The sequence below is a fragment of the Protopterus annectens genome, chromosome 8.part0 (assembly GCF_019279795.1).
Source record: "Protopterus annectens isolate FY-2018-M chromosome 8.part0, PAN1.0, whole genome shotgun sequence".
NCBI classification, from domain to species: Eukaryota; Metazoa; Chordata; order Ceratodontiformes; family Protopteridae; genus Protopterus; species Protopterus annectens.
In genome coordinates this window covers 1,019,740,835-1,019,768,042 of record NC_056741.1, presented here as the reverse complement: position 1 = coordinate 1,019,768,042, position 27,208 = coordinate 1,019,740,835, and the positions used below count along the sequence as shown (strand labels likewise).

Sequence of the window (27,208 nt, the reverse complement as noted above, 5' to 3'; positions counted from 1 at the left end):
CTTATTTGTGATTGGTCATTTTTGGAAAAACTCAGCTGTAGGCACGCCTACTTAGCTGATGTTGGCAATGTTTAAAATTCCTTTGATAGATATGTGTCTGTTGAAAGTGCATGTTTATGAAATGCTGTCATGGCTTAGTGGTTAAGTACTGTCACTATAGTGCACAGTATCCTGAGTTCGAGCCCTGTCACTGCTTTCTATTTTCCTACTGGGAAGACCTGACTGGTTAAGGTACAGTAAAGGAGGTGTGGCCATGTTTAAACGAATTTGCTCAACTTTGCCCAACTTTGCCCAACGTTACTTGACATTGCTCGACATTGCACTGGTTAGTGTGGTGAGCAGCTACATGCAAATACGTTGTGGTTGCGTTGGTTAGCGTGGTGCACAGCTACACGCAAAGATATTGTGCTGGTTAACGCGGTGCGCAGCTACGTGCAATTGGATTTAAATATGCTCAATACTGGTAAAATGTGCTTAGCAGTACTTTGTATTGCTTAAAATAGGGTACTCGTGCCTCAGACTGCATAACCATTTCACCTTCATATATATATATATATATATATATATATATATATATATAAAATTCGTTCACTACTACATTTAACATTTCAATGCTTTTTACAAAACTTATACATGAAAAATGTCAGGAAATATTTTTGTATACAGATTTCCAACAGAAAATGGAATGTGCAGTAGTAGGACTTGAACCGGGAATGCCTCCGCTTTGTGCAAAGGCTCTAACCACTACACTATCGCTATTTTGCTTAATTTACATTTATTTTTCTTATTATCCTCTTCTGGTGTCAAAGCTGCTAACTGTAGCTAAGCAATGGGCAAACCCGTGAAAACACGCACAAATACGGCCAGCTATATCGGATGAAATAAAAAACTCTCTTTTTATTTTTAATTTTGTCAGTTGTTTAACATATGGGGGAAGTGTAGTGTTACATTGTGCACATGTGTGCGGACTCACTCATGTAACTCGAAATTGCAGTGTTTCTTCATTGCAGGGGCGTGGATTTTTGGACTGCTCGGCAGTCCGACATGCCCCCTACACTCGTCCATGCTCCGTGTAAGCTTTAGAGTTGAGGCAGCGCATCCTCATTAATATGCATGACGCCTTACCATCATGCTCTTAGACTGGCACTTCCTTGTAAGACTAATCTAGTCTTACGCGGAAGATTAGTAAATCGGGGGAGGGTTTTTTAGTAGTTTTCCTTGAATGCCCTTCTAGCTGCGAATATGAATAAATATGTAGATATTTTATTACATGCTCAGCTTTAACAAAGTTGTCAATTTTTCATATAGTAACAGATGCTGTACTCTGTTACATTCACTGCTTACCTCTACCTCTTGCCATTTAATAGGTTCATGGATAAGTACTAGGCTTATTGCCCTTGTGGGCCACTTTAAGCTTAGCCAGTTCCCCTTTTTATTCTCAAAATAACCTTTCCCATTTGGTTATAGACTGGCCTTACCCATCCCATGGTCAATAATTATGTTACCCCTAATAAGAATAACTGAGACTGTAAGATTGATAATTTGAGGGGACCCATGCAGGGGATAAAGCATTTAGGAGCTGCTTCCATTCATTACTAGTACAGGGGGCAGTCCTAGTTTACATTCACTGTTTCCCTTTCATAGATCTAAGTTCCTGGAAAAATGGACAGAGATAAACTTTGTTTTATGTGGATGGAAAAACTGTTCCACAACAGTTGTGTCATCTGAGAAATATATCTGTCACTCCAAAGCATTTTGAAGATGTTACAGAAAAGGTTTAGATCCCTAGACTGAGTATTTCTGATGCCATTTGACTTGCTGATGTGCAGTAAATCAATCAGTAATGAGTCGGAGGATGCTTTGTATTCCAGGCACAGATCATGTCTTAGCAGTTTGTAGGATACCGAATATAGTGACAGGGCTTTGAGTCTGTCCATGTAGGACATGTTGTTTAGGCATTTATAGTGACAGGGGCTTTGAGTCTGTCCACGTAGGACATGTTTAGGCCTTGTATCCTTTTAGTAATGTGTCTCTGTGGGGATTCCAGCTGTTGTATCATAAAGTAATGTTTGTACAATGCTTTGGTGTTATCAATAGTTAATACATTGTTGCAAGCTAACAAATATTTTAGTATTTTTTCAGTGTGGATTCTCATAAAACATTTAGGTTCATAGGTTCGTACTAGGCTAAACTAACTTGCGAGTTGCCATTTTTTTAAGCCTAGCATTATTGTGTGAGAATTGAACCCTGCCTGTGCTTGGTGGCAGGCAAACACCTTACCTTAACGATTCCATTTGCAATCCAAATGTTGCAAGTTTTCAGGTATTACAAAATGAGCAATCACAATTTCTATGAGGTAATGGCATTCAAATGACCTACAGTTTTCGGACAGTCATTGTAAAGGTTTTTTAACTAATAATAAAAATTGAACTTTCTCTAAATCTGATTCATCATTCTTTACAAAAGTCTTATATCCACCAATTTTGAAAACATTAGATATTGCATAAAGCAAATCATTTTTTGGCCTTCCTAGTGTCTTACTAAAGCTTCTTAAATGCCTGACATCATTCTGTAGGGGCCTATACCTTCAATGCAAACTAAACTGGAAAACAAAATAAATAATTATGTAAATAAAATATAAATACATATACAGTATACATAAATAAATGCTACTGCAGTTCTGTGATACAACTTTGAATTCCAGGAAGTCAAATTCTCCTAAATCTGAAAAAAAAAGGAATTTGAAATGGAATTCAAACTCTAGTTTTACATAGAGTAAAACCTCCTCACTGTCCCCCTTCCTCCCCCATCATGCAAGATGCGTACCTCCTGCATATATGCAACTTTGACGTCATTGCATTTTGTAAAGTCTGATAGTACTGGGATCAATCAAATGTCACATTGGTAGGTCCATCTTCATAATTTGGATTCATTAGGAAAGGAAGGTAATTTTATTTTATTTTTTTATTTGCATGACTCTGTTCCACCAGCATATTACCATACCACTCAACCCACTGACAGCAGGTACATCTGGTCAAAAATCTAGAAGCTAATTAGCATAAAATCTGAACGATGAACAGCACACAGCTCCCACTTCTGTTAGGAGTATGGCACACTGCTCAGAAACACAACTTTACAAAAACAACAGTGACAAAAATGGTACGTTATCAAAGATGCAGTGTATAATATGTAGACTTAATGAACGATACTGCAACAATCTACCTCACAAAGGCATTTATTCTTGTTTCAAAAAAGGGAATGTAACATATGGGTCCTAGATTTGACTGTGTAGTCTATGGATTCAGAAAATCATGTGAAAGAGCAAATGAAGCCTGAAACTAGGAAAGGATCTCCAGAGTACGTACGTATATCATGTGAAGGGATAAATTAAACCTGATAATATGTATGTGCCTCCAAATTAAGTGCTGTTGAGAGGTCTTCATTTGACCTTTCTCCCATATTTTTTGTTTTCTACATAGTTACAAATCTCCTTTCCCACACTGAGCTGGACCTCTATATGTGGTATATACCATGTTGATCTTCATAAACAGAAATGAGCAGACTTGTACTTGTGCACAATCTCCAGGAGCAGACGTTCACATGTGCACACTGCTTGCAATCTCTCCCCAGGGTACTGATTGATCATAACCTGCTCTCAGCAGGGTTTTCTGTACTGCTGCCCCCAAAATGGTTAAGCCAGCTCTGTTACTCACTGCCATTCTTCTGTCCTAGGCAGAAGTGTAGCTATGGCTGAGTGAAAACGTCAGTCACCTGAGTACAAAGTGCTGGTAGGGCATGTTCAGCCATTCATTATCTTATTTGTTTTTTGCTCTTTAGTGGAAGAGCTAACTGGATGGGGAGGGGGATGGATGAAACTGTAATAACTAGATGGCTACAATGTAGCCATCAGGTTATTATGAATTTTCTTTTTTTTTTTTTTGCTCTTCAATAGCAGAGCTAGCTGCTGTGTGCATGGATCTAACTGTTATACCCCAATCACCAGAATGTAGTGATCGGGTTATTACAGGGAAGTGCTTTTTTTTTTTTTTTTTGCTATTCAGTTGAAGAGCTACCTGGGGTTGGGACGCTGGCTTGTGGTATTGGCACAGGACGCTGACTGAGTCAGCTACACCTCTGGTCTAAGGATTCATGTATCTGAGTTAATTAGTCAAATTTATTTCCTGCTTGGAGCACTCAAAGGAAAACTGATACGCCACCGTGCTAGCCTAAAGAGGTGCTCTTACAATTAACAGTATTATAGTCTGTTTTTGTCATTATAAAAGAGACAAAAAGCAACTGTAATGAAATATCATGACTTCTGAGTCAGTGAATCCCTGTTCTTACACTTTGTTGAGGTTAAACTCCTTAAAGCTTTTAAGTGATGAAAACCAGAAATCAAACTTTCAGTTTGGTGAAAACTTTGAAAATCATTTTTGCAAGGGAATTGTAGGGGAAACCTTGTGTACCTGCATGTGCAGGGATTTGACCCTACTGCACTACACTACTTATATATGCTAAATACTCCATCCCATAATTGTAAAGAAAAGAGAAAATCCCATACAAGGTGAATTATTGCCAGCATGTAATTACAAACTACACTGGCATGACTTCTTCCTGGAATCAATGGTTTCTAAGTTTAATATCAGTGGAGTCAGCAAATATGAACCTTGCCCATTTTACACCTGTCAGCACAAAAACAAAACTTCCCCCAAAAATGCCCATAGTGCACAAGAAAGGAAACAAGGTGCTCTTGGTATTCACTTACAGAACTCACTTAACAATTTATCCTTAATCAAGATTAGGGCAGCACTGTGACACTTTATTTTGTTTGACCTCTCCCTATGGTCCTTGACTGACCACTCATCGCTTTTATTATTAATTCATTACATTAGTCACACTATGTTTTCTTCTTGTCACTCTCCCCAGTAAATCAGAGAACTAGGAGAAAAGGATTTGCCCCATTCGTGGCTGCATAATGATGGTAAGAATAACTGTGGTGGGAAGAAATCTTTAACAAAATTCCACAGACCACAATGGAAGAAAGCAAATAAAGGCATCAAATAATGAAATTAACTTACCAACTTGAAAAAACACAACCAGCAGTAAAGCAAGCAGTAATACCCTCTTCATATTTCTATGCATTGCTCAGCTTCCTAGAAAAAATGCATGCATTTAAACAGTTGTCCAGCAATATGTACATAGTTTTATATAAAGAATGAACATTCAAGAGTTTTATTGAATACCCACATGAAGAATTTGATTAATTGTTGTTAGGAAACATTACTTCAATATGTTAAATTGGTAATGGAAAATAAACATCTTCCTCATATGCAGCCATGATTAATAGACCTTTTTGTGACCTAGTTTTTTTTGAGTTCCATCTTTTTTGTACACATTTCTTCTATGTCCATTACACAAAGGTTTGAAACAATGGACTTAATTCAGTCATATAAGCTGGTGTGATTGATGATAAATTAAAGCAAAATCTTTCATTATAACAAGAAAGTACAATGCGTTCACAGACAACATTAAGCTCTCCTGCAATCCCACATGTGGAGGCTTTACCCTCTAAGTACCCCATTTAGTTAATTGCACTTCAATACTTCTGTTTCTTAGAGTTTGTAAAGTCTTGGAGTGGATATGATAACAAAAGAAGGTGTGAAGGCAAAACATGAAGAACTGCTGAATAACATCTCCCTCCAGAAACACTTCTGCAGGTTTCTCAGGTTTTTTTTTCAAACACAGATTATTTACTTACTGTCATTTGTTTACCAGGAAAGTCTGACTGATCCTAGAAGACCCGTTTTCAGCTGAGGCTTGGGGAGGAAAGCTTCACATATACAACCATACAATAGATTTCAGATAGTAGAAACATTTGCAGTTCACAATCAGGGATACAAAATGCTAAGTTACATTCCACAGAGATGTTTATATAACAGTAGTAATAAAACATGAGAAGGAAGAGCACATTCACAGGGGAATGTCTTACTTAAGAATAAGACAAGAAATGCAGATTGTGAAATGCAGTTACTAGCAGAAGAGAAAAAGGAAGGTAGGTAAGAGATAAGCCATGATTGGAACAAGAGCAAAGCTAAGAGTTAAATAGGAATTCCTTTAGATAGGCTTTAAAAGCTTATATGTTTAGGTTACATCTAATTGGTAGTCAGATGGAGTTCCAGATTTTTCCAGCAATGTGAGAGTAGAGACAGAGACCAGGATATTTACTGTGTTTGTAGATGGAAATTGGATGTTTGTTATTAGAAAAAAAGGGTCTGTTAGGGTGGTAACAAAGGAGAATGTTGTTGAAGGCAAGACAAGCTGAGAGTTTATAAATTGTGTTATGTGCTGTAAGTAGGTGAAGGTAGGTGAGGTGATGGGGTTTGCATTTTACTAAGTCTTGAGTTCTTAAACACAGGCAGGAATTCAGTAAGTGCTAAAATGGGTGGAAAACCACTGGTGGTAGCCCATTCTGATTCACAGATATGATTGGTAGAATCACCTCAATGGGCTATCTTCATGGCCAGCTTAAATGATAATTCCATCAATGAGGAATTCCAGGGGAGCAGCCTCTGCTAATTAGTCATGTGGTCTCCCCTGAAAATATATGCAGGAAGGTATTTACACATCCAAGTGATTCTGAGAACTGCAGGGACACATAAAACAGCACTGCTAGCCTTATTAATTAACACAGCCAGAATGATGCATTCATGCATTCACTCATTAATTCTAATGGCAGAGACTGCTATGCAAGTATGTGTTGGACTGTTTAGCAGAGGAATAGTGGTGGGGTGTGTGTGATTGTGTGTTTGTATGTGGCAGAGTATGTCTGTGTCTGAAAAGGTTTGAGTGGTCTTGGATGAGTGTGTGTGTGTATGTGTGCAGTTGTGTGTGTATGGAACAGAGAATGAGATGTTATGGGCTGTAGGTGTTCAAGGACAAAACGTAAATAATGTTGGAAGGAAGACCCAAAATTAGAGACAACTTTGCAATATAATTAAGTCATTTAAAATTTAACAGAACAGGTTTTGCAGCACAACACATTTTAAAAAGAATATAAAGAATGAAAGAAACTGTTGATGTGTGGCATTATTGTCCGACTATAATTGTCTGTGATACTATACAAAGTACACAGCAAATACAACAGGCAAAATCAGGGATATTCTGTAAAATCAGGGACAGTTGAGAGGTATAGCAGATGTGTGTGTGTTGGAATGATACTGATATACTGATCCCAAGGATATTGCCAATATCCTGGCAGATCGATTCAGTGCCAACTTCACCCCCCTCTCACCCCCTAAATGGCCCATCTCAATACTGGAAGATTGCCAAATTCTGGTAATAACGGCCACACAGGTAAAAAATGCCCTCTCCAAAGCTAAGAATACAGCATCCATGGGACCAGATGACATCTCAGGCTGTGTACTACATGAACTACAAAATAAACTGGCACCTCACCTAAGTGTCATGTTTAATCATACCCACACCTCAGGCTTCGTGTCTACTGAGTGGCGTACAGCTACAGTTGTCCCACTCCACAAGGGGGGATCCACCTTGGATCCCGGGAACTACCACCCCATCAGTCTGACGAGCCTGATCTGCAAGGTCATGGAACGTATTATCATGCAACTTATAAACAAAGACATTGGCAACATTAAAACACTGGACCCCACCTAGTTTGCATTCGTGAAGGGACGATCTTGTCTCCTGAACCTGATTGACTTCTTCGAATCAGTCTCCAGAGGCATGGAAGAGGGTAAGGCAGTCCACACAGCCTATCTGGACCTCGCCAAGGCCTTTGACATCACCCCCCACTCTGGAATCATAGATAAACTTACTAAGTTGGACATTAATCCCTTTGTCACTCAATGGGTTGCCAACTGGCGTACTGACAGAACCCACACTGTAAAAGTGTCTGACTCCAAATCCATCTCCAGACAAGTGACAAGTGGAGTACCTCAGGGTTCAGTCCTGAGACCTCTCTTGTTTGGCATCTACTTCTCTGAAGTACAGGCCAACACTAAGGGACTCTGGCTAACAAAGTTCACAGATGACTGCAAACTGGGAGCCATTATTGAATCCCCAAATGATGTGGATACTCTACAAAAGGGCTTTACAGAAACAGATGCTTGGTGCCAGAACCATGGGCTCAAGCTCAGTGCCAAAAAATGTATCATTATCCCCTTTGAGAAAAAACATGTACCCGTGAATTACCACATAGGTGACAGTACACTAAATACCGAAAGTGTGATAAGAGACTTAAGGACACAGGTGGACAGTGGTCTCACTTTCAATAATCACATTGCCACAACAGTCAGGAAATCCTTCTATGTGGCACACCTCATCACTAAGGGCTTTTCATCAAGAAAAAAGGAGGTCATTGTCCCACTGTACTCATCCCTCATTAGACCCATTATAGAATACAATACCCATTTTGGTATGCACCTCTCAAGACATCTGCAACAACTGGAAAGGCCGTAGAAATACCTCACTAAAAGAATCACAGGCCTAAAGCAGATGCCCTATGCTGACCACCTTAAAAAACTCCAGCTATACTCTGTCGCATATTGCCTACTCTGAGGCGATCTCTGCTTAACATACAAGGCCATGTCAAACCCAGAGCTGTTGGATATGCTACACTTAAAGAAATCCCAATCCCTCAGAGCCACACACTCCAGGGATCTAAACATTGTTATCACAATAAACAAAACATGCTGGAGGAATAGGTTCCTGACCCAGAGACTCCCCAGACTCTGGAATAGACTGTCCATACATGTCAAGCAGTGCTCCTCTTTGGCCCTCTTCAAAATGAACCTTGATAATTGGATGGAAGAAAAAAATCCACCCCGGGGATCACATCAGTCGCCCTGCTAGACAGGGGTCCCGGAAAGTAAGTAGTGCGGGAAGAAATAGCCAGGGAATTGTTATGGTTAGGCTTGTATAGGCCCTAGGGCTGATAGCCTAGTACCAACTTATGTATGTGTGAGAGAGTGAATGAGGGGATGCCTGTACCAAAAGCAATGCATGGTCCTCTAGCTTTGATTTCAATAAGAAAATAATAATTGGTAATAGTAGTAACATCACATAATTCAAAGACATGCATATTAGCTGCCCTTTTTGGCCGCAGAAGTTTATTCCATTGCAAGTAAAGTTTTCAGGATCCCAGCCACAGTTTAAAAATACGTAATCAAAGATGTATACATCAAAACCTTTCCCCACAGAAAAAAAAAAGAAACAGTTGGGTTGACACAATGGTCAATGCATTTATATCACAGACACAATGTACAGGATTTGATTCTTACATTGGAAGGGAAATTGGCTACACTTAAAATGGTCCAGCTAGCCTAGTACCTACCTGTGAATTAATGCCTTACACTATTTTATAAAATGAGACAATATCCTTATCGTATTTTCTGTCACTGAAGTCACTATTTTTTTTAATTTGAAGAGCTAATGGCAACCTGTTACTTACAATGGTACTGAACTGTTTTTAGTTTTATTTAGCTTTACATAATCGCAGTCCTAAAAACACAATTGTAGACTTCGCACTTAAGGCCCAGCTTCACAGCAAATTCTAACAGCAAAAACAGATGATCCGGACCTGGTGGTGGTGGTCTAGATCGTCTGTTTTTACTGTTGGAATAATCACAGTCCTGAGGTGGATCTTGTTCTGTGGATCCTGGCATATGAAATGAAGGCATAATAGTCATGTTCAAATTATTTATTAACTTAGTGCAAACTTGGAAACCTCTACAATTGCCGGCCTATGAAATGTTTATTCCTTCTTTAGACGCAATGAGCGAAAGTGAAGTTCTGTTATTCACAGAACAAGTGCCAGCAAATTCAAAGACAGCTGAACTACCAAGTATTGTCTAGTGTATTTTCCTAAGAAAACGTCTAGTACAATGTCAGATAACTGCTTGCTCAAAAGTAAAAGCAACCTTTTTCAACACGTAAGCACATTCTCAACCAACAACTTTCAGAAAATATTATCACTACTATTACCTGATATCTACTAATTTGCTTTGAAAGTAAAAATATTCGTGAAGGAGAATGCTTTACAGGAATACTTAAAAAAATAAATAAATAACTACAAGAAAAATATTCTTGAAGCCACATTTCAGTCATTTTTCAACACATTTTAATTTTTTATAATTATGGAATTCAAAATTATTTTTTACTTCTCAACAACATTTATAAATTAATTTGAACCAAACCTAGAATTTGTGAATTTTTTATTCTTTTGGAAGGCAGGTGAGAAATACATACTTATTATAAAAAGATAGTAGGAATACACTTAAATAATACTCAATACTGTCCTTAGGAACAAAGCTATGTGGGAGCTGAGGGATATCCTAAAATGTAAAGTTTTGTCATTCATTGTTAAAAAGAAGATATAGATTGGTGGCAAATTAAAATATATGAACAGAATAAAACTGAATTAAAAACACAAGGCTACTGATTAGAAAAACAAATTAAGCATAAAAAATGCAAATTAATTAGGAGTTGATACAAAATGAGGTCAACAAAATAGATACGGAAAGTAAAAGATATGTTAAAATTTATATTCAAAATTACAAAGACAGGTTAATTTATGACGTGTCAGACAAAACAAGAGCTTTTCTTATTAGACAGGGACAGAATAAAATGAACTGTGTAGATATTATTAATGTTGGATAAAGGTCAGTAAGTTATAGAAAAGAAACAGTAGATTTGTTTATTAAAAAAAATCAGCCAAGTCTTTGGAATTAAAGGGGAGGAAAAGAGAAAATAATTTCATAAATCACCAAATTTAGATAGGCAAGATCTTATTTTTGTGTTTAGTAAACTGAGTTTGCAATATGCATTATAGTTCAAACATAAGTACCTGGCTAGCAACCTTTTGGGCTGTTTTAAGCTTAGCCAATTGTCCTGTTAAAGGTCACACTCATATCCTGTACCTTGTGTCTGTGAGGCAAACACCTTAACCATTATACCAACCCCCAACCCTGGACCAACTCCCAACTAAATTTAGATAGGAAAGATCTTATTTTTGTATTTAGTAAACTGGATTGCAAAATGCACCATGTAACAATGTATTGACTAATAAGGGCATAAACAATCTTGGGAACAATTAGCAACACCCTTACAACTACTTTTTGAAAGTAGTTATAAAAAACAGGAAATGTTAATTAATTGGAAAATAGACATTGGGAGATCTATTTACATAACAGAAAGGAAACCCGGGAGTTTTAAATGTTATATTCCTATTAGATTATTCTTAAACTCTACTGCAATTATAGAAAAATAATATTACAGAAAGTGATAGATGATCAAATGTCAGCTAGACAGAATAACACCCACCAGCACGCATATCATAATAGCAGATGTGTAATAATGTTTCAATCTATAACAATGTGGATAAGGGCATTAGAAGAAAATATTCAATAGGATGTCTTGCACATAGATTTCAGCAGTGCCTTTGTTTGTGCCCTTCATCAGGATTTATTAGATAAACTGGAAAAATGTCTACTTTTTCAACTAGTGACTTATATGAGATTAAATTTTGAGTAAAAGCTGGTTGACTGAGAAAGATGATATCACATGCAACCTAATGGGATACAGTTAGGGTGTACCACTAGGACTGTTCCTTTATTCATATATTGTGAGGCTAAATATGATTTATTTATTTATTTATTTGACATTTGTTAACTGAATTGGTTCAACTGCGCTCAAGCCCATTTTCAGAGGAGACCCAAAGAGAAAAGCTCCAAATAAGTATACAATGATAACAAGAATAAGCAAAGTAAAAAAAAAAAAAAAAAAAAACAAGGGCAAAAGCATAAGAACATTTACAATATATAACAGTTTATAAATGTCAGAAATCCAGAACAAGCTATAAACATATCTATGTTACATTCAGTAGACCAGACAAATGAGGAGTAGCTTAATACCTGTTCATATTACGGGTTCCATTAGAAATCATGAACATTCAAAAGTTCGAGCCTCATATGGTCATTCTTATTTGTTCGAAGTTTTAAAACTTTGCTCATATGGTGTAGATCATATGGAAGTCGAAGTTTTAAAACTTTGAGCATATAGTATAGACCTCGTATTACAAGGAATTTGGAGTAAAGCTGTGTAAGTCTTAAAATCCTGAAAGTGATTGCAAGTAGAAGTAATAGAGCAAGAAATTAGTGGCAGAAAGAAGAGGTAAGGCTTTAAAGGCTTTAAATAAGGTCATGACAAGGGCATAGCCACAATTTAGCTAGGGAATTTTTTAGATGTTTTTGAAACTATTGGCATGTGTAATATATTTTATGTTCCGTGGAAGTTTATTCCAATTATAAGATACTGAACATTTATATAATACTTTACCAATAGTTTTATTGGGTTTGTAAATTTGTAGAAGAAGTTGGTCTGTGCTATGAAGTGGGCATGAAGGATTACAGTAAGTTATAAGATTGGATAGAGATGGGCAGGCTGAGGATTTGTTGAGTAGGAAGTGAGTTATGTGGAGAAGGTGATGGGGAAATTCAAACCACTGTAGTTTCTTTAGTGCCATGCAGTGGTGAGAGCGATGTGGAAGGTTTGTAGCAAATTTTGGAATTTTATTGTATGCCTGTTCAAGCTTAGTAATTTAAGGAAGATTGTAGGTTTATCAGGACTGGAGCACCATAGAGAAGGCTGGGAAGTAGATAAGCTTTGGCCAAGGAGTGTCTTGAGTCTAAAGTTATGAATTTTTTGTTCCTATAGAGGACACTCAGTTTTTTTTTTTTGTTTGTTTTTTTATAGATTGTTGGATACGGAGATCACATTTTAATTCATCATCTATTATCATTTCAAGTAGCTTTGTGTGGGATTCATAGGTTCATAGGTAGGTACTAGGCTATCTGCCCAAGGGCATTTATAGGCCTAAAAAACACACAAAAGTCACCACACGTCAAGATTTAATGAAGCTTTCAGGTCTACACCCTTCCTCAGCATATAAAAAATACATCCATTCATTACTTTTAAATAGAGGATTAATTCTATCACATGATTAAGCCAGCCAAAATACTTAAAGGAACATGAACAATTAACCTATCCTAAACATTAGTTAAAATCTAACTTTTATAAGCATTCATTGAAAACATTCATTAAAAAGATTGTTATAAATACTAAACATTTACATATACAGTATAAAATATAAAAATGTAAACAATATATAAACATATAGGAAGTAACAGAGCCACAAACATTCAAAGATATTGTTTTTGCCTATTTGTCAAAATTGGTTTTATACTAACAGCACTATTAAGACCAGGTGGTTTATCTGCTTGTAAACGAACTATCCATTCATATTCCCTTGTTTGTAGATAGTTATCTAGATCACCTCCCCTTGGTCCTAGAGTTAACACACAAATAACTCTAAATTTAAAAGTGTGATTTGGGAAGTCCATTATATGCCTATACAACCCACTTGATTCAACTTTTCTTTTCATTTCAGACTTGTGCTCTATTATTCTATCCTTTAATTTCCCACATGTTTTTCCAACATAAAATACATTACATTGTGTGCACGTTGCTAAATAAACTAATTTTGTCGTATTACAGTCAGCCCTACATTTAAAGGTGAATTCTTCATTTGTTAAGGGATGCTGAAAATATCCTATTGTTTCATATATATCCCTACAACAAGTGCAATTATGACACTTATATGTTCCTATTTTAGTTGGTATATTTTTTGGAACATCAATAAAATCTTTATAACAGAGCATCTGTTTTATTGATTGCCCATTCCTATAGGCAAATCTTGGTCTCAAACCCAGGATATCCCTCAATTCCGGTTGGGCCATCAGTATCACCCAGTTCTTTTCAATAATCTTACGAACTTTTATGGTGTTGGTGTTATAACTTGTAACAAATCTTACAACATTATCTTTTATTTTATTTTCACCACCTTCTGTTATTTGATCTTGATGTTCCGTATTTGTGAATCCAAAGATAGGTTTATATATGTTTTTTCTTCCTTGTATAACCTCATCACATGCTTGATTTACATCTGTTAACAAATAACCACTTTTCACAAATTCATCCTTCATTTTATTAAGCTGCTCTATAAAACTATTTTCCTCAGTAGTAAGTCTACTAACCCTTATTAATTGCGACTTTAAAATTCCCTTGTAAATATATGGTGGGTGCATACTGTTCATCTTAAGATATCTTTCAGCATATACTTCCTTCTTATGTACCCTAGTTACTACTCTATCATAATTTTTCTGAATACTCACATCTAAAAAAACTATCTCATGTAATGAGTATTCCATTTTAAACTCAAAAAAATCTGTAGTACTATTCAAATACTGCACAAAACTCTCTAATTCAAGTACTGTCCCTGCCCACGTAAAAAAACAATCATCTACAAATCTACAATAACTATTTAGCAAATGGCTAAATCTATTAGTTTCATTCATTACATATTCCTTTCCCCAAATATATAACACCATATTGGCAAAACTATTGGCTACTGATGTTCCCATGGCCACCCCATTTAGTTGTTGATATGGCGTTCCATCAAAAATAAAAATATTTTTTGTCAACACCAACTCAAGTAATGAACATATATTTTCTATCTCACGTGGTTGAAGCATAGATTCCATCATTAACAATTTTCTAATGGCATCTATTCCATATTCTATCGGGATGACTGTAAATAATGATGCTATATCCAGTGTAACTAGAAAAAAGTTCATCCCTTCTTCTTTTCTTCTATACCACGTATCAAACTTTTCCAAAAAATGAAATGTATCCTTTAGTATGGTAGTACATTTGGGTAAGTATTTAGCCAACACTCTTTGCAAGTATATAGATATAGGTTCTGTGACCCACCCTTTTCCTGAGACTATAGGTCTCAAAGGGGGGTCACTCATAGATTTGTGTAATTTTGGTATTCCATAAATTTGAGGAATTGTAGGGCATGGGACAGTAAAATAAGTTAACAATTCTATAGAAATATCATGTGTTAGGTGCATGTCATATACTGCTAAATTCACTTGTGCTATATGGTTCTTTACATCTACAAATTATATATTTTTTAAATTTGTGTCATCAGACAGAAAGTTTTTAAACTTATCCATGTACCATGCTTTGTCCATTATTACTGTGGCCCCTCCCTTGTCCGCTTGTTTTAATATTATATTCTCATCCTTCTTTAGTTGTTGAAGCGCCCTATAGTCAGTATAAGACAAATTAAACTTGGTTTTATTAAGTTTCTTGACCCTTTGGTCAGCATATACATTTCTAAGTTCTACTTCCACTAATTCCGAAAAAGCCACGATTACTGGTGAAAGTTGCGGTATAAACGTACTCAGTTTTCTAAAAGTTGAATGAACATCATGCATCTGTTTAAACATTAATTTAAGCATTAAATTTCTAGCAAATAGCTTTACATCTGTTATTACATCAACTATAGTGTCAGTAAATGTAGGGATGAATTTCATCCCGTTCGCTAATAGTTCATAATGTTGATCTGTTAAAGTCACTTTAGAAATATTTACAGTACCTTTATATAAATGACCATATAGTCTTATCTGCGAACTGCCTTGTTGGGTAGTTTGGGACTCTCGTTCTTCCTCTTCATTGCTAGCGTTGAATGCTGTATGGCCTTTTCTATAGTAGATTGCTTCTTCAGCTGCAATGGGATTTTCTCCGGTTCTTTCAATTGAAATGGTAAAAAAGAAGAGATTTCCATCTGCTTGCGTTTTTCCTTTGGTCTCACATCCGTTGTCATCAAATTCTGCACCAATAGCGTACTCGCTTTGCTCGTTGTCTTACCAGTCATGGTGGATTCACTGGAGATCGAGCTCCTTTCAACCCTTTCTTCATTAGGCTGACTTGGCTCTCGTTGTGTAGCCAATGCCGGAACAGAGTTTGACACACCTTCCATGCGCTCATCAGGATTGGTGGTTTTGTCCATTGGCGTTGCTGGTATCTCAAACGCATCCAGCTGATCTAGATTTCCTCGCGTTGTCCTGCCATCCCTGTTCATTGTATTAATTATTTTATGGTGATTTGTTGCCTTTTTATAGTCAAATTTTGGCCAAGAGAAGATACGGCCATTTTTAAAATCTTCTATGTCACGCTGGAGTTTATGTTTCTTCTGAACCTCCAGTTTACTATCCAGGACTTGGATTCTACTCACGAACGCCTGGTATTGTTCATTCAAAAAGTCTGTAGTTAACAATTTCACCATATCTTTTTCCAGCTTCTCTATTTCTTCTAACAGTGTACTCTCCACTTCTTCAAAATATTTATTCATCAATTTCATATAATTCATACTGAGCTCCAAATTTAGTTGCTGCCATTGTCTCAAGAGCTCCTCATATGTATTCCCATACAATGGCATTTTCAAAATACGAAGCCCTCTAGGAACTATACCAAGTTCCAAGTACGCTAAAAAACTCAGTCTCTGCCACTGCAAGTACTTAAAGTTTTGGACTTTCTTTTCCAGATCAAATATTAATTTGTTAAACTCACTTATAGTTTTACTTGTATCTGCATCTCTTGTTATAGGTTCCACAGTAGTAAGTTGCATTAAAGGATTAATTGATTTTGTCAACAGTCTCTTAATTGTAGAACTCATATTTTAAGCAGCAAATGTTTAAAGTTTAAAAACTGAAATGGCTGGCTTACTTTTCCTCTTATAACGTTCACAGTGGCTCTCAAAAGCACAAATATCACAGTTAAAACACGCTTAGTTGTTCAGCAAAATCCAAAAAACACACGAAAGTCACCAAACGTCAAGATTTAATGAAGCTTTCAGGTCTACACCCTTCCTCAGCATATAAAAAGTACATCCATTCATTACTTTTAAATAGAGGATTAATTCTATTACATGATTAAGCCAGCCTAAATACTTAAAGGATCATGAACAATTAACCTATCCTAAACATTAGTTAAAATCTAACTTTTATAAGCATTCATTGAAAACATTCATTAAAAAGATTGTTATAAATACTAAACATTTACATATACAGTATAAAATATAAAAATGTAAATATTGTTTACATTAAATCTTAAAATATGAGTTCTACAATTAAGAGACTGTTGACAAAATCAATTAATCCTTTAATGCAACTTACTACTGTGGAACCTATAACAAGAGATGCAGATACAAGTAAAACTATAAGTGAGTTTAACAAATTAATATTTGATCTGGAAAAGAAAGTCCAAAACTTTAAGTACTTGCAGTGGCAGAGACTGAGTTTTTTAGCGTACTTGGAACTTGGTATAGTTCCTAGAGGGCTTCGTATTTTGAAAATGCCATTGTATGGTAATACATATGAGGAGCTCTTGAGACAATGGCAGCAACTAAATTTGGAGCTCAGTATGAATTATATGAACTTGATGAATAAATATTTTGAAGAAGTGGAGAGTACACTGTTAGAAGAAATAGAGAAGCTGGAAAAAGATATGGTGAAATTGTTAACTACAGACTTTTTGAATGAACAATACCAGGCATTTGTGAGTAGAATCCAAGTCCTGGATAGTAAACTGGAGGTTCAGAAGAAACGTAAACTCCAGCGTGACATAGAAGATTTTAAAAATGGCCGTATCTTCTCTTGGCCAAAATCTGACTATAAAAAGGCAACAAATCACCATAAAATAATTAATACAATGAACAGGGATGGCAGGACAACGCGAGGAAATCTAGATCAGCTGGATGCGTTTGAGATACCAGCAACGCCAACGGACAAAACCACCAATCCTGATGAGCGCATGGAAGGTGTGTCAAACTCTGTTCCGGCATTGGCTACACAACGAGAGCCAAGTCAGCCTAATGAAGAAAGGGTTGAAGGGAGCTCGATCTCCAGTGAATCCACCATGACTGGTAAGACAACGAGCAAAGCGAGTATGCTATCGGTGCAGAATTTGATGACAACAGATGTGAGACCAAAGGAAAAACGCAAGCAGATGGAAATCTCTTCTTTTTTACCGTTTCAATTGAAAGAACCGGAGAAAATCCCATTGCAGCTGAAGAAGCAATCTACTATAGAAAAGACCATACAGCATTCAACGCTAGCAATGAAGAGGAAGAACGAGAGTCCCAAACTACCCAACAAGGCAGTTCGCAGATAAGACTGTATGGTCATTTATATAAACGTACTGTAAATATTTCTAAAGTGACTTTAACAGATCAACATTATGAACTATTAGGGAACGGGATGAAATTCATCCCTACATTTACTGACACTATAGTTGATGTAATAACAGATGTAAAGCTATTTGCTAGAAATTTAATGTTTAAATTAATGTTTAAACAGATGCATGATGTTCGTTCAACTTTTAGAAAACTGAGTACGTTTATACCGCAACTTTCACCAGTAATCGTGGCTTTTTCGGAATTAGTGGAAGTAGAACTTAGAAATGTATATGCTGACCAAAGGGTCAAGAAACTTAATAAAACCAAGTTTAATTTGTCTTATACTGACTATAGGGCGCTTCAACAACTAAAGAAGGATGAGACTATAATATTAAAACAAGCGGACAAGGGAGGGGCCACAGTAATAATGGACAAAGCATGGTACATGGATAAGTTTAAAAACTTTCTGTCTGATGACACAAATTTAAAAAAAATATCATTTGTAGATGTAAAGAACCATATAGCACAAGTGAATTTAGCAGTATATGACATGCACCTAACACATGATATTTCTATAGAATTGTTAACTTATTTTACTGTCCCATGCCCTAAAATTCCTCAAATTTATGGAATACCAAAATTACACAAATCTATGAGTGACCCTCCTTTGAGACCTATAGTCTCAGGAAAAGGGTGGGTCACAGAACCTATATCTATATACTTGCAAAGAGTGTTGGCTAAATACTTACCCAAATGTACTACCATACTAAAGGATACATTTCATTTTTTTGGAAAAGTTTGATACGTGGTATAGAAGAAAAGAAGAAGGGATGAACTTTTTTCTAGTTACACTGGATATAGCATCATTATTTACAGTCATCCCGATAGAATATGGAATAGATGCCATTAGAAAATTGTTAATGATGGAATCTATGCTTCAACCACGTGAAATAGAAAATATATGTTCATTACTTGAGTTGGTGTTGCCAAAAAATATTTTTATTTTTGATGGAACGCCATATCAACAACTAAATGGGGTGGCCATGGGAACATCAGTGGCCAATAGTTTTGCCAATATGGTGTTATATATTTGGGAAAAGGAATATGTAATGAATGAAACTAATAGATTTAGCCATTTGCTAAATAGTTATTGTAGATTTGTAGATGATTGTTTTTTTACGTGGACAGGGACAGTACTTGAATTAGAGAGTTTTGTGCAGTATTTGAATAGCACTACAGATTTTTTTGAGTTTAAAATGGAATACTCATTACATGAGATAGTTTTTTTAGATGTGAGTATTCAGAAAAATTATGATAGAGTAGTAACTAGGGTACATAAGAAGGAAGTATATGCTGAAAGATATCTTAAGATGAACAGTATGCACCCACCATATATTTACAAGGGAATTTTAAAGTCGCAATTAATAAGGGTTAGTAGACTTACTACTGAGGAAAATAGTTTTATAGAGCAGCTTAATAAAATGAAGGATGAATTTGTGAAAAGTGGTTATTTGTTAACAGATGTAAATCAAGCATGTGATGAGGTTATACAAGGAAGAAAAAACATATATAAACCTATCTTCGGATTCACAAATACAGAACATCAAGATCAAATAACAGAAGGTGGTGAAAATAAAATAAAAGATAATGTTGTAAGATTTGTTACAAGTTATAACACCAACACCATAAAAGTTCGTAAGATTATTGAAAAGAACTGTGTGATACTGATGGCCCAACCGGAATTGAGGGATATCCTGGGTTTGAGACCAAGATTTGCCTATAGGAATGGGCAATCAATAAAACAGATGCTCTGTTATAAAGATTTTATTGATGTTCCAAAAAATATACCAACTAAAATAGGAACATATAAGTGTCATAATTGCACTTGTTGTATGGATATATATGAAACAATAGGATATTTTCAGCATCCCTTAACAAATGAAGAATTCACCTTTAAATGTAGGGCTGACTGTAATACGACAAAATTAGTTTATTTAGCAACGTGCACACAATGTAATGTATTTTATGTGGGAAAAAAATGGAGGAAATTAAAGGATAGCATAATAGAGCACAAGTCTGAAATGAAAAGAAAAGTTGAATCAAATGGGTTGTATAGGCATATAATGGACTTCCCAGATCACACTTTTAAATTTAGAGTTATTTGTGTGTTAACTCTAGGACCAAGGGGGGGTGATCTAGATAACTATCTACAAACAAGGGAATATGAATGGATAGTTTGTTTATAAGCAGATAAACCACCTGGTCTTAATAGTGCTGTTAGTATAAAACCAATTTTGATAAATAGGCAAAAACAATATCTTTGAATGTTTGTGGCTCTGTTACTTCCTATATGTTTATATATTGTTTACATTTTTATATTTTATACTGTATATGTAAATGTTTAGTATTTATAACAATCTTTTTAATGAATGTTTTCAATGAATGCTTATAAAAGTTAGATTTTAACTAATGTTTAGGATAGGTTAATTGTTCATGTTCCTTTAAGTATTTTGGCTGGCTTAATCATGTGATAGAATTAATCCTCTATTTAAAAGTAATGAATGGATGTATTTTTTATATGCTGAGGAAGGGTGTAGACCTGAAAGCTTAATTAAATCTTGACGTGTGGTGACTTTTGTGTGTTTTTTGGATTTTGCTGAACAACTAAGCGTGTTTTAACATTTATAGGCCTAGCCAGAGTGTGTCGGCTTTTGCCACCACATTGATTAACTGAGCCTCTGTCAAGCAGAGCCAATGAAGTGATCCCAGGGGTGTATTTTCTGTTACCCATCCACTCGTCAAGGTTTCTCTTGAAGAGTGCTAGTGAGGGGCTCTGCCTAATGTAATTAGGAATTTTGTTCCAAAGCATGGGGAGTCTCTGTGACAGGAATCTATCACTCCAGATTGTTCTACTTATTGTTGTGGCAAGGTTTAGCTCAGTAGAGTGCGTGGCTCACAGTGACTTGGATTTTTTTAGATGGAGCATGTCCATCAATTCTGAGTTGGACTTGGCTTTGTAAGTCAGGCAGAGATTACCTCTGAGTAAGCGATGTGCCACTGAGTACAGCTGGAGATTTTTCAGTCGAGTTGCATAGGACATTTATTTGAGGCCAGTAATCCTCTCGGTGAGGTACTTTTGTGGTCTTTCAGCTGTTGAAAGTGTCTTGTGAGATACATCCCAAATGGGACATTGTACTCTATGATGGGTCTGATGAGTGACGAGTAGAGGGGCACTATAACCTCTTTATTTCTAGATGCAAACCCTTTATTAATTAGATGGGCCACATAGAAGAATTTCCTAGCTACTTTGGCAATATGATTGTCAAAAGAGAGATTACTATCTACCTGGGTCCCTGGATCTTTTATTACCTCTTCTGTATTAAGGGGGCTGCCACCGAAGTGGTAATTCATGGGTGTTTTGTTTTTCCCAAATGGGATGACTATGCATTTTTTGGCATTTAGCTTGAGGCCATGACTTTGGCACCAGATGTCCATCTCAGTAAGGCCTTGTTGGAGGATGTCCGTGTCAGCTGGAGAGTCAATTATGGCTCCCAGTTTGCAGTCATCTGCGAACTTGGTTAGCCATAGTCCTCCTGTGTTTGCCTGTACTTCTGAGAAGTATATGCTGAACAGTAGGGATCCCAGGACCGAGCCTTGCAGGACACCACTTGTGACTGGTTTAGAGTTGGACCTGGAGCCCGCTATTCTTACCGTGTGAGTTCTGTCTGTAAGCCAGTTGGCTACCCATCTCATGACGTAGGGATTTATGTTCAGGCTGGTGAGTTTTTCTGTAATACCCGAGTGGATTCGACATTAGTTTTATTTGAGGATGAAATGGTAAAGGTGGGTTTGAGATGTGAAAGTGATTCTGGGAGGAAGAGTAAAAGTTTAATCTTTTTAGGATTTCAAATAGGCTGATTTTTGGCGAGCCATCTTTCTACAGAGAGAAGAGAGTTTGGGCTAAGAGTGTGAAGTTGAGAGATAATTTCAGAAGAGGAGATAAATGTAGAATCGTCAACATACTGAATGAGAGTAGAGGGATAGCTAGATGTATGTAGGTCATTAGTGAAAATGTGAATAGAATGGATCCCAGGATGAAGCCCTGGGGAACACTTGTATGGATAGGTAAGAAGGGGTGCAGGAGGACTGCCATATGACAGATTGCAGTCTGTTTGAGAGATAGCTGGAGAACCATTCAAGAGTGGAAGCTGATAGACTGAGGTTGGCTAACTTGGTTAAGAGTTTAGAATGGGATACTGTGTTGAAGGCTTTTGACAGGTCTAAGAATAGACATGAGTCAAGTTTGTTATTATCACGAGCTTCAGCTATAGTATGAGTAAAAGATAAGAGGGCAGTAGAAGTACTATGGTTTGGATGGAAACCAGGGTAGGTGTCTTGGTTGAGAAATTTGAGAAGCTGAGTGTGTATATGTTTTTCTATGAGTTTTGAGAAGAGAGAGAGAGAATGGCTATGGGTCTAAAGTTAGATGGGTCAGTGGAGTTGCCACATTTGTGTAGGGGTATTACATAGAAAGATTTCCATAAATGGAACAGTGGCTTCATGAATTGATCTATTGATAACTATTGAAACTGGATACGCTATAGATTCTGCTGCAAGTTTGAGAAAGAAGAGAGGTACATTATCAGCAGAAGGAGAACATAGCTTTTGGAGGAGAGATTTAATATAAAATGTGGAGATAGGTTTAAGAGATAAGATTGTGTGTTTAGAAGGAGTTTGAGGAAGGATTGTGGAGTTGGAGTTCTGGACAGTATTGGTCAGTTTTTGTGTAGTATCAATGAAGTAATTGTTAAGGAGGGATTCAGTGTCCTGTGCTGAATAGGAGTTTGTGGGCTTCTGGGGTGATGTTTAGAGTTGATTGTTCTCCAAACGTTTTTGGGATTAGAGTGAGGGCTACTTTGGGCCTTATCGCAAATTTTTTTCTTGTCACTGTAGATGTGTTTTTTTTATACGGTTTCTAAGTTCTTTAAAAGTTTGATGGTGAGTAGAGGATTTGGATTTTAGCCATGTTTTCCAAGCAGAATATCTCTGATGCATAAGGGAATGAGTGTCTTTTGTGAGCTGAGTGCACAATTTGATTTTACTTAGATTTTTCAAAGGAGTGCTAGTGTGTTAAGGCTATCTAAGAAGATGTTGAATTTTAGCACGGCGTCACTAAGGGGAAGACTATGCAGGCAGGACCAATTTATAGATAGAAGTCTTTCATTAACTGATGTGGAGTTGAAGCTAAAGAGTTTATGGCAGTCTTTATAAAATGAGGTCTGTATAGTTGTGGAGAGTGTCTTTGGATATAGATGGGGATGTGGTCATTTAAGGTATCAGGAAGTACACAGGGGTTGTGATAGAGGCGATAGTTGGTAGTCAGTATCCAGTCATGACTAGTGCTAGAGTTGTAATATTTATTGAAGCGAGTTGGTGTTGAGATGAGCTGGGTAAATCCAAAGAGATTACTTCTTTGGACAGGGGAGTTTACACTTACCCCCAGATTCTCAAAAGTCTGCATGGAGTGTTAGAGTAGTGTAGGACATCACACAGGCAAGATGTCTGCCGTGTGATCCAGGAACAGCCTGTAGGGGTGTGCAGAGAGGTGCTAAAGCTAGTCTTGCATGGACAACATCATGGTATGCAAATTACCCCATTTGCTGGTAAAATCCATGCAAATGAGGTAAATTTGAGATCCAGCAAACACTAACCTGGCCATGGAAGATTAGTGTTACCAGCAGAAATGTACTCCGTTGGTAACGGAGTACATTTCTGCAAATAGCTAAACAGAGCTATGACAGCTCCAAATAAAGGATGCATACAGTTGAGGAAGCATGCCAATGTCCAAATATAAGGCCATTGGCAGTGCAAAATGTTTAAAAACATAAAAATTTAACTTTTTTCCCCCGATCTCCGATGTTTAAGCATAGCGCAGCACTGCAAAAACGTGTGGCGCTTAAAAAAACAAGAAAATCATTTAAAAAAAGCCAAAAATAGGCATTTTAACTAAAAATGCTTAGTCTGCCATGCAGGTGAATGGCAGGCTGAAGACAGCATGGCTACTGACTAGTGGTTGCTAAGGGGGAGAAGCTCAGTGTGAGAGATGTAACCATGCATTACTAGGCAATCCTATGCAAATGAGGATAAGGATAGTGAATCCCAATTTTCCCCAGCAAGTGAGGCATGTCCCAAGAATGTAAGATTTGGAGTAGGTGAGTACAAGACTAGAATATAGGTGACATCATGAGGGGGTGTGTCAGACAGGCTGTAAGCTAATTGGAGCACAGTGGCTCATGTTTGCCCTGAGTTGCTCAGGATTGCAAAGAGATGTGTCAACAGTTGTCCTATTTGAAAACCTCAAACCCAAGGTGCACAGTGTTATAAGATAGGAAACTCCTTGCAAACATGCACACAGCGTGTGTGTGTGTTGGCGCGTGGTTGCGCGGCGCTTCCCCAGGGCAGAAATAGAAAGGCAAAAGGAAGGAAAAGAAGAAGTAGGAAGTTAACCAAGGAGAACTAGCAGAGCTGCCAGGTGACATATATCGGAATCAGCCAATTATACAGGCAGCAGACTAGCCCAGCACTTTAAACTCTGCAAACACCATCCCCCCTGTTTTTTCTCAAGAACACTGCAGTATACAAAGAGGGAAAGCTTAAAAAGCTTAAGTCAGACAAAATGTTATGGGCTGCTCTTGCTATCATAAACCAACATGTGCAAGGTGCTGAGGGTGATGATGTTGTGAATGCTGCTGAGCAACCCACAATGAGGAGACGGAGAAGAGTGTAAAGACCCAGGGTAACCTACCAGGGGCTACATGAGCTGGAGATAGTGGAGTGCTATAGGGTGGACAGGGACCTCCTACAGCAAATTGTTGAGCTGTGCCAGCCCCGCCTCACACAAAGAACCAACAGAAGGGAACTCATCCCAGTGGATACCAAGGTATGTGTTGGCCTACGAATACTAGCTACAGGTACTTGCCAAAGACCAACTGGTGATATGATGGGGATTTCACAGGCATCATCATCCAGGATACTCCACCAGTTCCTGGATGCCATGACAGCACATGTCGGTGACTACATATATTTCCTCACTTCCCGTGAGGCATTGGCCAGCAATATGCATCCTCTCCACCAAATAGCAGAATACCCTGAGGTAGTGGGTGCAATAGACTGCACGCACATATGCAAAGCAACACCTGGTGAGCGGGGTAGGGTCAACATCAACCGCAAGGGCTTCTCCTCCATCAACTGCCAGTTCGTGTGTGATGCCCAGGGCATAATAATGAATGTGTGTGCTGGATGCCCTGGAAGCTATCATGATTCCCACATTTGGCATCTGACCCAGCAGTACAAGTCATTTTCCAATGGGGACATTCCCTACGGTCACCTAGTAGGGGATGCTGGATACGCACTGGAGCCTTGGCTGATGACACCCATCAGAAACTCACACACACCTCAACAAGAACTCCATAATGATGCACACGCACAAACAACAATCATAATAGAGTGTGTGTTTGGGATGCTCAAGTCACGGTTCCGGTGCCTGGACACATCTGGTGGAGTCTTGCAGTACTCACCAACTACATGTACCCAAATTGTTATGGTATGTGCCATGCTACACAATATGATCCTGTGGAAACAGCTGCAGCAGGAACAGCATGGGGCAGGGCCAAACAGCCCCCCCCCCACTACTGCCAAGGCCTGCACAGGCACAGCATGACTCAGAGGAGGAACAACCTGAGCCTGCCCCAGTAGGCAGAAGGAGGTGTGTCCAGTACGCCCTGGTGTTGGCAAAGAGGCAACGCATAGCACATTCACTGACTCAGTAGGAACCCTGGAAATGACACGTCTCTCTTACTCGCACATACAGTAAAAGGGATGCCTAACTTGACACTACCTGGTTTCAAACATGTATTGGGAGTGTACAATGTGCATCTGACATAGGCAGCCCTGCAGCACCACCCTCAGTACTAGCACAGACACAACTTAAGTCACTCACACATACCAGTTGAGGGGGGGTGTCACATACCTAAATGTCACAGCCAGCAGGATAGTTGTAGACAAATGCAAACACAAACAAATGCTGTATCATGCCCTTTGAAGAGGCATATGGGTAACCTCCCCCCAGGCCTATGCAGACAGACAACGGCAGGCCAGGCAGTGTGATGTGGGATGGGTAGGCTATGAAGTCGCAAACTAATATGTGTGTAATTGGAAGCTAAGGTCCGTAGTACAGTGGTATGCCTCAAGCCAGTATGATAGGCAACAGTACAGATTGAAATGGAGTACCTGACACAGCAGTGCAGGCCTAGCAAATGTGTATAAGTGTCAGGTGTACCCCTCATCCTATGTACACCCACAGTAACAATCAGGTGTGCCCCCCCTGGTTAGAAATGTACAAGTAATAGCTGTCCCCCCTGTATGTAGAAATGTTGACGAGTCTATGCAAATTGACTCATGGAAGCCCCGCAGGCACAGCGTGCTTCCTGTCGATGTACAACACAAAGGTGAGCCATGAAGTAAAAACCAACTTGATTTTTCACACACATATAGCATATATGCCCATAGTGGGCATGCTCACACACTTAAACAAATGAAGCAAATGTCAGTCAATAACATACTGAAAGGTCATACTGGGCATGCTCACACACAAACAAATGAAGCAAATTTCAGTCAACAACATACTGAACGGTCATACTGGGCATGCTCACACACTTAGGCCATGTCTGTGTACAGCAGGGGGCCACACATCTGGCGGTTGCAGTTCTTACTCCAAACACATGTCACTATTCACCAATCCTGCCTTGCACACACAGTGACATGAAAACAGACCCATATAATATATTGGATCCCTGCCATAATCGAACTATGTAATACAAGTACTTAAGTTGTTCAAAGAAAGTTAAAAGCCAAAGAAGATCAATAAATCTCTGATTAGTATCATCAGGAAACAATGAACACTCCTAATATTATCCAAGCCAAGCACTACCAAAAATATTGCCAAACATTCCATAGAGAACCATGAAGCTTTCTTTAGCTATGTCATAAATATCAATGTAAACTCATATATGTTCTGAGTTAGTTCAAAGTGTAAATGAATACATGAAC

At 37.7% G+C, this 27,208-nt stretch overlaps 1 protein-coding gene across 3 annotated transcripts in view; it reads right to left on the bottom strand.

The window, feature by feature from the left end:
* The window catches only part of LOC122809200, a 377,799-nt gene that overhangs the window by 197,687 nt on the left and 152,904 nt on the right, over positions 1–27,208 (bottom strand). For all 3 annotated transcript variants that reach the window (XM_044080508.1, XM_044080510.1, XM_044080509.1), the window contains one exon: positions 5,079–5,153. In XM_044080508.1, coding sequence (XP_043936443.1) covers positions 5,079–5,142 — 64 coding nt within the window. In that variant the 5' untranslated portion in view covers positions 5,143–5,153. The remainder of the gene's footprint in view (positions 1–5,078; positions 5,154–27,208) is intronic.